The sequence below is a fragment of the Zophobas morio genome, unplaced genomic scaffold (assembly GCF_036711695.1).
Source record: "Zophobas morio isolate AGI-343-1 ecotype UQ-CSIRO unplaced genomic scaffold, CSIRO_AGI_Zmor_V1 ptg000030l, whole genome shotgun sequence".
In the NCBI taxonomy this organism is placed as follows: Eukaryota; Metazoa; Arthropoda; class Insecta; order Coleoptera; family Tenebrionidae; genus Zophobas; species Zophobas morio.
Window position 1 is genome coordinate 15,220,586 of NW_026972135.1, and position 12,730 is coordinate 15,233,315.

At 32.3% G+C, this 12,730-nt stretch overlaps 1 protein-coding gene across 2 annotated transcripts; it reads left to right on the forward strand.

Moving 5' to 3' along the window:
• Positions 1-6,989: 6,989 nt before the first annotated feature.
• LOC135138835 (probable cytochrome P450 305a1) lies at positions 6,990-12,730 on the forward strand. Of its 2 annotated transcripts, none has more exons than XM_064068859.1 (8): positions 6,990-7,126; positions 8,461-8,707; positions 10,240-10,497; positions 10,549-11,061; positions 11,157-11,337; positions 11,394-11,511; positions 11,608-11,704; positions 11,791-12,730. In XM_064068859.1, the coding sequence occupies exons 2-8, from the start codon at positions 8,620-8,622 to the stop codon at positions 11,964-11,966; spliced, it is 1,431 nt and encodes a 476-aa protein (XP_063924929.1). In that variant the 5' UTR covers positions 6,990-7,126; positions 8,461-8,619; the 3' UTR covers positions 11,967-12,730. The 2 variants fall into 2 exon arrangements, with proteins under 2 accessions (XP_063924929.1, XP_063924927.1); XM_064068857.1 differs by having other exon boundaries at positions 11,563-11,704; positions 11,791-12,728.

The following is a 12,730-nucleotide window of genomic DNA, read 5'->3' on the forward strand; positions in this document are numbered from 1 at the left end:
CGAAATAGAGAGAAAGAGAGAAATGGGGGTGAGTATGAGAAAAGAGTTGTGTATGCGTGACAGAGACATAGATAAAGAAGAGAGAAGAGCGAGTGTAAGTAAATGTAGGTATAATGCAGACTATAGAAAGATAATAACAGAAACAATACCAAAGTACCTAGACAGAGAAAGCGCGAAAGAAAAAAAATAATTGCGAGATTTGGGCGTGGAAATGAAGTTAGAAATAATAAGTTTTGGGTAAGCAAAGGTGAGAGAATGTGTAGGATGTGTGGAGAAGGGCGAGAGACGATAGAGCACATGCTGCATGACTGTGAGCAGAACAAAGAAAGAGAGGAGAGTGTGACAGAGATATTGAATGAAGAGGGGTGGAATGGATGAAAGAAGTGGAGAGGACAAGAGTAAGGCGGAGGTAAGGGGGGATGAGGTAAAGGAAAAAAAAGAATTATTTGGTTTATAAAATGTATTTATTTGGTTTTTGTTAATTAGGAAAAAAATTGTGATGTCAAGAATCTTTTAAGCCCGTAGGGTAAAAAAATAAACACTTACTTTAAAAATGACATCACCCGTTGCATTAAACATTCCGAAATTTTGTTATTTGCTGATGATATTAAAATTTATCGCAAAGTTGGAAATAATAATCATTTTGAACTGCTTCAAGACGACATTAATGAAATCAGCCACTGGTCTGAAAATAACTTTCTTTTCCTCAATAATTCCAAGTGTTATGTTCTTTCATATTTAAATAGATTAAGCGTCGAAGTGTTTGATTTTCTTCCACGATATTTAAAATTTAGGGTTCTGCATTTAGTATTTCGATGATTTTTAGCAACCCTAGTCCGACGTACGTGGACGAAATTCTCCATTTTCTAGGAGACGCTGAAAAGTTCTTTGGTCTGGTAAATTCTGACCGAGGAAAGCTTCATCGTCGAGACAAGTTTTAAAACCAGGAGGGAATTACAAAACACAAAACGGACGGTTTTGCGTCTAGAGGGACCGTTTGTTGTGTGTTCTTCTTATAATATTTCAACACTACCTATAAATAATGGTGTTTTTTACCAACTGGCGCTCCAAAATTTATTCTGTTGTGAATAAATAGCTGTCTTATTGGAATTTCACTTTATGTTGAAACAACCGGCTTTCAACAACGTATCTAAGGATGTTTAGTATATAGTCGACCATCCATCGTTCTTAACTTAACTGCTTTTGGTTAAATGTATTTACGAGGTCAGTGGCATTGTGTCAAAGTACTGGATGGAGCAAATGCACATGCAACGTCCAGAAAAACTGAATGTTAGGTGCTGTATTATAGGTTACCATGTAATTGGTCGTTTTTTATTTATGGAAATTTAATTTCTGAGAGAGGCTGTTGCGGGATCGTATAGTACCTACCTAGACTTAGAGAATTGTTTCCCAATTACCAGAATCCGGAGTTACCAGCAGAACCTGTTTGGTCTCAACAAGACGGTGCTCCACCTCATTTTGGACGTCAAGTGCTATAGTAATTAAATAAAACTTTCCCTGGTAGATGGATAGGTGGATGAGGTAGGTACTAATGAGTGGCCTGCCAGTGCACCGGATTTAACACCGCTTGACTTGTTGTGGGGCTATTTGATGAATCGCGTTTATATCAATTTTTTTGACGAATAAATAGAGCATAACTTCTTGTACCCCATGTCTCTAATGTTAGGTGATTTGTACAATTGGTTCTTACGATATTTAATAGTTTCCATACATTCAAGCGATCTGTATCTATAGACTTGGTCACGTCATAATTTGTAGATCTCTGAACGCCTGTCTGCATTACCAATGTATAGAAACCATTCGGTAGGGACAACAGGAGTCGGCGCCTTTGATATTTCTAATATTTCTAACCCGAATTTTAAGTCGTCATCGGCCGTCGTTGTCCAAACTATTACTAGATGTCGCCACTCAACCTAAAAGTATCACAATCGCTTCATTTGAAAATTTAAAAGTTCATTCGTGTACGCAATTTACTACACACTACTTTGCTCAAAACGTAATATCGTGAATCGTAAAAAAGAAAAGAAAGAAATCTATCTTTCATCTATAAACCTGACGATTTGTTTCAGATTTTAATGTATTACTTCCACAATCACACATTCTTTCTCAAGATACTTATAGTTTTGTGATAACGTAATAAATACGTATAATCGTATAAAACAAAAAGGTTTATTTCCAAAAAAAATAAAATAATACATTGCGTGAATGAAAAAATTAATGTTGCCAAATTCATTTTCATTCTATTATTTTTTCCATCTTTGGGATTTGTAAATTTAAAACTAGGATAATTATATTGTTATATACCCAATTCCGGATTAAGTTTTTTTTTTGTTCACAGGGGATATGATTTTCTAGACTTTAGTCCCGATTGTACGATAGACGGAGATACTATAGTGGAATTAAAATGTTAGAAAAAAATCTTTAAAAACTAAATGCGTGGACAATTAACTTTAAAAAGAACAGATAAATATTTTGATCAAGAACAAGTCCTGTTTCTAACTTTGTGCAAATTAATTTTTGGTAAAAGAATTAAAAATAGTGTAACAACAATAACATTTTGTAATTGACCTTAGAAACCATACAGTTTGTTATAATACAGGGTGAGTATTATAGCAACGGGATCCTGACCAATTTTCAATGCAACACAACATACATCTATCAGTTATTGCTAGATTCCAAAATAAACACATACGTTTTCAGGATCAACGTAGGTACTCTCCTTACTAGTTATCACTGTTTCTGAAAGACGTTAATCAAAATTTCACAAATATTAATAAACACTGTGGAATCGTAGTGGCGGGCACCAAACATCCGTCAGAATAAAAAGTTGATCACCATGAAGCATTACCAAATATCAATTCTTCTCAGGACCACCAATTGTTTCTACAACTAATAATCTTTCGCATTGACCTTTAATGATGAAGGAATACATGAATGAATGAATGAATGATGACCAGCAAAAAGTCGGTTTTACTTTTACTTGAAACTGAAAGTGTTTATATCGTTTTTATTCGAATGGTTTTCCACCTACTGTTTAAAAGGTGGATCAGTTGCATCGTATCGAAGGTGATGCATGGGAGTTTTGACCCATTCGACTTTTAATTGGTTTTTTCTATATTTCCACATTACTACGGCACGTGCTTACAATTATTGCATATATTTCGAAATCACCCTGTGTATGAATCTCTAGGTATGTATGTATTTCGTAAATTAAAATTAAACTTGTTTGGCTCATGCTTTGAATTAATTGGGTGCAAAAATTTGGTAGCCATACGAAAACGTACATATTTTTATTTTAAGTTATAGGGCTTCCCTTAAAAAAAATAATCGCAGAAACAAATTTTATATTTTTTCGAAAAAGTTGAATATACATATTTTATTGTAATTCAGGGGCGAGGGAAGTTCTGTCGAAATATCTTTGACCAATTTTTACTTCCCGAGCGTAAGCAAAGGAAGTATTGTAATCGAGTCCGTCGGCCGACTCTCTACTTTTACGTTTTCTCGATCTTTCATGACCCCTAGAAGACGAAGAAATAGGTCTCTCACTTCCGTCTGTCAGTCCGTCTGTCCGTCTGTCCGTCTGTCTGCCGTCCCGGATTTTTATTAGACAGATAATCTCCGAAAGTACCGGACCGATTGTTGTGAAATTTTGTACTTATATTAGGAATATCATGTAGATGGTAAAACACTAAACAAAATTTGTTTAATCATCCCCACCACTAATGCGATGACGTCACTTCAAAATTGTACATAGTAAATGGGTCTTAAATTGTATAAAATAACATAATCCTACACATGTAGTTTACGACTCCGAATTGAGTTTTTACCCGAAACGTCCAGATTTTTGGAAAAAAAATCAAAATTATAAAACAACATTTTGCAATTTAATTTTGAATCTGTTAATCCGAATGTTTTGAAATGTTGCAGATGTTTTAAGGCTCTAAAGAGCATCATAAATCTTTAGTCAAAATATATTTGGTTATCCCCTCCAAAAACTTGATGACGTCAGCTCAAAAGTTTGCCGAATAAATCCTATCTAAAATGTACAAAATATGATGCGTCTGTACTTGTGATATATCACTCCATTCATATTTTTTGGATTTACGTCTACAGGGTGACTCAAAAAAATTAATGAATGCGCAAAATTTATTTTACTGATTTACTCAGCAACTACAAAACCGAATGCTTTGAAATCTTGAAGATGTTTTAAAATTATCAAAAGCATGGTAAATTTTTTATCAAAATGTATTTGGTCGTCCCTCCTAAAAAATGTATGACGTCACCACAAAATTTTGCTGAATAAATCCTATCTGAAATGTACAAAATATGATGAGTCTGTACTTGTGATTTATCATTCCATTCATATTTTTTCGATTTGCATATATAGGGTGACTGAAAAAAATTAATGAATGCGTCAATTTATTTTATTGATTTAATCAGGAATTACAGAACCGAATGCTTTGAAATCTTGGAGATATTTTAAAGTTATCATAAGCATGGTAAATTTTTTATCAAAATGTATTTGCTCTTTCCCCCCTAAAAAATTGATGACGTCACTCCAAAATTTTGCTGAATAAATCCTATCTAAAATGTACAAAATTTGATGAGTCTGTACTTGTGATTTATCATTCCAACCATATTTTTTGGATTTGCATATACAGGGTGAGTCAAAAAAATGAATGAATGCATGAATTTATTTGATTGGTTTAATCAGGATTTACAGAACCGAATGCTTTGAAATCTTGGAGATGTTTTAACAGTTATTATAAGCATGGTAGATTTTTTATCAAAATGTATTTGCTCATCCCCCCTAAAAAATTGATGACGTCACCCTAAAATTTTGCTGAATAAATCCTATCTAAAATGTACAAAATATGGTGAGTCTGTACTTGTGATTTATCATTCCATTCATATTTTTGGATTTGCATGTACAGGGTGACTCAAAAAAATTAATGAATGCGTGAATTTATTTTATCGATTTAATCAGGAATTACAAAACCGAATGCTTTGAAATCTTGGAGATATTTTAAAGTTATTATAAGCATGGTAAACTTTTGTTCAAAATGTATTTGTTCATCCCTCTTAAAAAAATGGATGACGTCACCCTTAAATTTTGCTGAATAAATCCTATCTAAAATGCAAAAAATATGATGAGTTTGTACTTGTGATTTATCATTCCATTCATATTTTTTAGATTTTCTTAAGAGGTGGCTCAAAAAAATTAACGAAGTCAATTTATTTTATTGATAAAATTAAAGGCAACACTTATTATTAGTATTACGTTGGACTAACCCAATTTGGTAGACACAACATTTTTTAAAGTAAAAACTCGGTTGAAACATAAGGGTAGCACGCTTATTTACATCTACTTTAACATTATAGACGTGCATTTGTTTTGTGCGCTTTTGTGGTATAGACACGTTTATAATCAACCAATTGTTAATTCCACCGTCAAAAATTAAAATAAAACCCAATGTTTTATATAATAAGCGGAAGTCGAAGCAATAAAATCGATGGTCGTTTTGTTTACAGTTTCTCTGTTTGACTCTCACGTATGCTGTTACGCTTGTCATCTTAAATTAAGAATGCTTATACATAAACGATTTTCAGTTGCCTCTCATATTACACGCCGGCGCCGTATACGTGAGTAAATTGTTTCGTTATTTTATTGATTATAACAAATCAATATTCAAAACGACCCAATTCATTTTCCCGAAAATTTGGGAATACAATAATTTTATTCTTAGTATTACACTACATCTATCCCAACTGATATACGTGTCCTTGCAAAAATGTTGATGACGTCATCGCAATTTTTTTTTAAATTCCCACTACAAAAATGTGATGAGAAAAAAAACACAATAGGCATGCAGTCGTCAAGTTTCCGACAGCGAGGGAAGTACTGTCTAAACAAGAGTTTAGACAGTACTTCCCTTGGTCTAAAGATAGACCAATTTTTTTGTTTTATATGCATGAGGAATGGAATAAGTAATTCAATATTATTCGTTAAATTCTTAACCGGTCGGTTACCTGTGGTAGTATAAATATAGTTTAAATATTGTGAAGTAATTTCAGTGATAATATTAATAAATATTAATTAATCAGTAATAACGTATAATCAAAATGTTAACAATAATAAATATTAATAATAATTGTGAATGAACGACATTTGTGAATAACAATAACAGCAGGTCGGATTACAGCTAGAAGTGACAAACCAACAAAAAGTGGTCTAAGATTATTAGACAGAACTTTCCTCGTCCCTGACGTACAATAGAACAGATCCTGTTTCTTTAAAGATCATAGTATGTTATTTTATACATGATGGTTTTCCGGGTTGGAACCGTGTTAATTGAGTTTTTGGGAGTATGTTATTTTATATAATATACTACTTTAAATGGTGTTTAATAAAAAAACATTTGAAGGGACATCATCAAATACTACACTATATTCCTCATATACATATAAATTTCACAATAATCGGTCCAGTAGTTTCGGGAATTATCTATCTAATAAAAACTGACGCAGACATATAGACAAATGACAGACTACAAACAGATGGATCCGTGACACCTACTTTTTTGTATGCTAAAGGTCATGGAACGTCGAGAAAAGATGAAAATATATATAACAATTGTTTTGTGTATAAATAAAAATTGTCTTTTTATTGTTCGAAAAACCGTTGTTATTTAGAAATTTTTGTTCAGCTACTGTTTTGCTGTTTATAAAATATAGGCACACAAAGTTGCACTATTAAAACAATAGAGGAACCCAAAGGTCAACAACAACATATACAATTCTGTTTGACGTCAGAAGAAAGCGTTTAAAGTTGAATGACGTTGTTTATTCAAAAAGTGCATTTTATATTTCGTAAATGCATTGTTTTGCATACTTACTGCTATTGAGTTCAACACGCTTTATCGAAATATAAGAAAAATATAATTGTGTTTATATTCAGTACACGACTAGCCACTTTTAGTTGATACATTCTCGTTGTTTTTAGATTTAATAATCTTGAACTATGGAAGCATTGTAATGGACACCATTCGGCAAAAGGCTGATTTCATTTCATCTATAGCGGAAATTTACTTAAAAACCTTTTGAGGTAAGGCTAATTTTCGGATTAGATGATTACACAAATTTTTTGAAGATTCAAAAGTACATCTAAAATTTGAAACTGCTTAATGTAAGAGTTCGGTGATTATCTATTTAATAAAAACACCCCAAAAGAACAAATAGCCAGGGACGAAAAGCTGATATTTTACGTTATAGAAGCCATGAAAGGTTACGTTTTCAGGTTAAGGTTGAAGCTATAATTTTAAGGTATATGCGTGTGCGCTGTCCTGAACTTAAAATTTAAATTTCGTGCTGAGAGCATTAAAAAAAATCAAACTAACATAGGTCCACCATTGTCCTCGAAGATATAGGGAAGTAGATGAATGTCAATTTGGGCTAGAGGTCGGGGATGCAAAAGAAATAGATTTTTGCAAGTTCACTTACTTCCTGTGATTGTCACTTTTTGTTTTGTTGTTGTGAGTGTAAGCACGTGCTAAAATTGGTAGGTAAAACTTAGTTTGTAATTTTATAAAAGAAAAATTGTTTAAACAAAACGAAATCGCATTCCATGTCGAAATTACACAATTTGAATTTGGAGATTTTATTGTTGAAACATTTACGCAACGTTAGAGGGGCATCAAACTCGCCTTATTTTTGATTTTCTACTGCACTTAATATTTGCCTGTTGTGTTTCTTTTTCGGGATTTTTGAGCTAGTTCACGATGGAAACTTGACGATCTTCATTTTAATTTGATTCATAACTTGAATGAATGCGTTATTTAACCTCATGTAAATTTTTTGTTGTTTAAATTGTTGATAGCGTGTGCCATAATTTAACATAATGTATGTTGTTTGTTTGAAATTCTTGACATAGTGTGGCGTAATTAAATATTGTTTGCTTTATTTGCAACTCTAATACTGGTGCAGTTGTTGTAAATTCGAGGAACATAGATTTTGATTTTTAAATAACTGAAATACAAGCACAAGATCACGTGGCGTCTACGCGAACGCGCAGTTAGGTTGAATAGATGACTGTTTTGCAAAGACTGGGTAGAGAGTATAATATGCGACAGGTTTTTTGAGCATAGAATGTGGTGTGTCTGTTATACCTGTCAAATTCCACTCTTACAACGTCCTCTGTAGCATATTTGTATGACTTACAATCAGTTACTTTAATTCAGATTTCACTTATTTTCTTCGAATGTTTAATAAATTAGTGATATTCAAATATTTCCTTTCATTTGTAACAGGCCTCTTGAAATATATGTTACGCCACTGTTTAAAAAACAAAAATCTTTATAAATGTAGTCAACAAGACTCCATAAAACAACAGATTTATTCGTTCTTATTTATAATTAAAGAGATTACAATTTTTCCTTTCAGGTTATTGCCACAACAATTACAATCAGAAACGAAAGATACAAATACCGAGAAAAACAACGCCACGGGTTTATAAGGAATCTTTTCTGATATCCTAAGTGGTTTAAGGTTTAACAAAGATTAAGTAGTGGGATTTTGTTCCAGTGACATTTTCGCTAAAACATGAATATTATTTTGGTGGGAATCTTTTTTATTACCTTTTTCTTCTATTTAATTAATCAAATAAAAAGGCCATCAAAATTTCCTCCAGGTGAGTAGAATTAATTTCATTTTACGTAGTGCCATCATGTCATCAACATAATTCGGTAGTATAGCAGTGATGTCTGAAATAAGGAAAATTTAATACGATACTTCTTAACATTGCATTTATTCTATTTTAGTTTTTATTGCATTTTTATCTTCGTTGTTTTTCATATGTTCAATAATCTAGTTACTATTGTACTAAATTTCTTAGCGTGATTTAGGTCGCTTAAAGTCAATATTTTTGTGTAAAATTAAAATTTAGTTTCTATTGAAATCATTAAATTCGTTAGAATAACACTAGTTTACAAATTTAAACTTTTTTTCGTATCCAAAAATAAAAAAAAATATTTTTTGCTTCTAAATTACTTACTGATAACAAATCCAAAAACGGATTATCCTTATCCCGTCAGGTTTTTTCATAAATCAAAAATAATGAACTTTGCTCTTACCTTCACGTTAGTGTCAAACTGATTCATGTTAATACACCATTGTCACATAAAAAATGTCTTCGAGATCGTGCAGAGTAAGTGCAAATCAGTTTTGTTACGTTTATGGTAAAATTATAGTACCTAAAGCAAGACCTGTTCAAATATGCTTAAAAAGAAGGTATCAAGGATTTTGGGACGAAAATGTGTTACTGTTGGTCTATTATAAGGGAAACTGTCAGTACTGTCAATAAAAGAAAAACTACTGTTTATAATTTTTAATTTTCAGTCATAATATTTATAATATATACTGGATGTTGCTTTTATTTGATACAACCCCTGTAACTTCTTTATTCTTAAAGATAAACCTGTATTTCTTTGAGCAAATTTGTATCATTTTAAAAGATCTTTGTGAACCCAACCTCACATTTTTATTATCACTTCCCGTAGAAGAATCAAAAGCAACCAATTATATTCTAAAATCAATATTTGAAAAATTTTAAATAAAACATTGATGACAATCTAGTAGCTTGAAAAATTGACACTCATGTTATTTATTTACGACAATGATCTTTTAAAATGATATAAATTTGCTCAAAGAACTATATGTTCATATATATTTAAAAATAAAAAACGTTACAAGAGTTGTATAAAAGAAAATAAATACGGGGTATGTTTGTATAAATATCTCAAAAACCTGACGTGACAGATTTTTTCTGCTTTCAGATTTGAATTTCCCGAACCCGAATCCTTTAGATTCAGCTATTTTTGTCTTTGGATATAAAACCTTGTAAACTAGTGTAATTTTTACTTTCAGAGTATAATGTAAGTATTGTATTAAGGTCTGTCCCTTGAATGGCTGTTTTCATGTTTCCTCGACGTTTGATGATTCCTAGAGTATGAAAAAATTGGTACCCTGTTTCCGTTTGTCTGTCGTCTGTGTCAATTAATGTAAAATTTTGTGTATACGTTAGCAATATCGTCTAGATCGTAAAATGCTAACCATAATGTGTCTGATCATCTCCACCTAGCCTTTTTACTTCAACTAGATTTTTATGATTTTCGCATTTTTTATAAATTAAATTTTATTAATCATTTACTTTGTATTCTATAGGACCGATATGGTTTCCGATCGTAGGCAATCAAGTCCAGCTACGAATATTGTCCAAGTCATTAGGCGGACTACACTTGGCTTTATCATACCTGTCCCAAAAATACAAAACTGGAGTCTTGGGTTTGAAACTTGGAAAAGAGTACATAGTTTCAGTATCAGGGTATCCCCTGATTAAAGAAGTATTTACTCGCGAGGAGTTCGAAGGTAGACCCGAGAATTTTTTTTTTAAGATGCGTAGCTTTGGACGACTTAAAAGTGGTATAAGGTCAAACTTTAAACTCTACGGTTTTAAATATTTTGTGGTTAAAGGTATTACAGGTACTGATGGAATTGGTTGGAGCGTCCATCGAAGCTTCGTTTTGCGCCATTTTTGCAGCATGGGTTTCGGAAAAACACCAATGGACGCTATGGTGAAGAATGAGATTGAGGAGGTTTTACAAATTCTAAAAAATAGTAGATCGAATATTCGCTTATCGAAACTTTTTGCGCCGGCTATTTTGAATATTTTATGGACTTTGGTAGCTGGGAAGAGAATTGCCAGAGATGATTTGTTTCTGGACGAAATGTTGGATCTACTCTCAAAAAGAGGAAAGATGTTTAATGTTACCGGAGGTGTTTTAAATCAGTTTCCTTGGATAAGGTATATTGCCCCAAAGTGGAGCGGATTTCGTTTAATAGAATACATTAACGGTAAATTGAAGAAGATGATATCAACTACTATTGAAGAGCACCATGACACTTGGGAGGAAGGACGAGATGATGATCTGATTTACTCATATATTTCTGAAATCAAGAAATCGAAGAATAATCCAATTTTTTGTGGTGGGTGGGGAATTTTAATGTTATCAAAATTTTTACATTACCACTTGTTACTTCTCTGATTTCTAAATAGCTATTATTAGTTTTTTTTTTTTAAGATGAGGAGCTTGTGGTTGTATGCTTTGATATGTTTATTGCTGGATCTCAGATTACAAGTGGCAGTTTGGACTTATTATTTTTCATGATGACTCAGTATCCAGAAGTGCAAAAAAAAGTTCAAGAAGAAATTGATACAAAAATAGGACGAGAATCATACATAGAATATGCAGATGTTAAAAGGTGCGTACTATATATATCACCAAATTAATACTGATCTGGAGTTTTCTACATTTTAGGCTACCGTACACTTATGCTGTATTAATGGAAGTTCTAAGATACTCTCATGTAGCACCAATTGCAGGCCCGAGACGAGTGATGAGAGATACTACACTAGAAGGGTATTTTCTACCAAAGGTACATAATATTCCAACATGTAGGAATAAAACATTACAAATAATGTGACAGGGAACGACCGTTCTATTAGATTTTCATACAATGCACTATACGCAGGAGAAATGGAGCAGTCCGGAAACTTTCAAACCTGAAAGATTTTTGAATGAAAAGGGAGAATTCTCTACACCTGAAAACTTTTTACCATTTGGTTTAGGTGAGGGTTTATTTTGTTTTTACGTCTTAACATATTTACATTTTTTTGGTTTTCTAATTTACAGCTCCAAATTTATTTGATTTCAGGTAGACGAAGATGTTTGGGGGAGGTCTTGGCAAAACACTGTTTATTTTATTTCTTTGTGGAAGTCATGAGAAAGTACAGTGTGGTAATGGCACCTGAGTCGGAAGCTATCAGTCATCTTCTCCTGGGAATAACACTAACTCCTGAAAACTACAAGGCAACATTTTTGGAACGTTGAATTTGGCTTTGTTGAAATTTCGATAGCTCTATTCGCATGATATTTTTCATTTTAATGCTTATTAGACTTTTTTGTTCAGGTATATATGCATGTCTTAATAACTTATGTTAATGTTTCCTAGTACTGAAAATTGGTGACAGAATCTAATTAGAAATATTTTCTGAGTCGAGAATAAATCAAAATACTCAATCCAAACCAACGGAAATTTGAAGTATAGTTAACACAACTATTAATAATAAAAAAAAATAGTCAAACTGCTTTAGAGATATGCAATGACATATTTGTAAATCATTTTGCCAAACACTGTTCCACTGCTACAATTAAAAAAAATATAAAAATTCTGACCATCTAATTAAACCCACAATGTCCTCTTGACTCTCCAACCTCAAATTCACTTTCTATTGATTATACATCTCCTCAAGATGTCCTTGATATCATCAAACGTCTTAAAAAGAATTATATTATTCATCTGGTCCTGGTAGCACCACGAGTAAACTATTGACTTACGTTAGCGAAGAAATTGTAGGTGAATTCAGTAATCTTATCAATAGGTCTCCAAAAACTGGTGTGTTTCCTTACAACTTCAAAACTTCTTTTGTTTATCCAGTTTATAAAAGCCAGGATCGACATAAATCTGAAAATTGTTGACCAATCTCTGAATTAAATACTTTCTTTACTAAGTAAGAAAAAAGCATTTTCACCGACAAGCAGCAAGGTAGGTCTAGATGTAGAAAGTGCCACTGTGCCATTTTTTACAGCATATT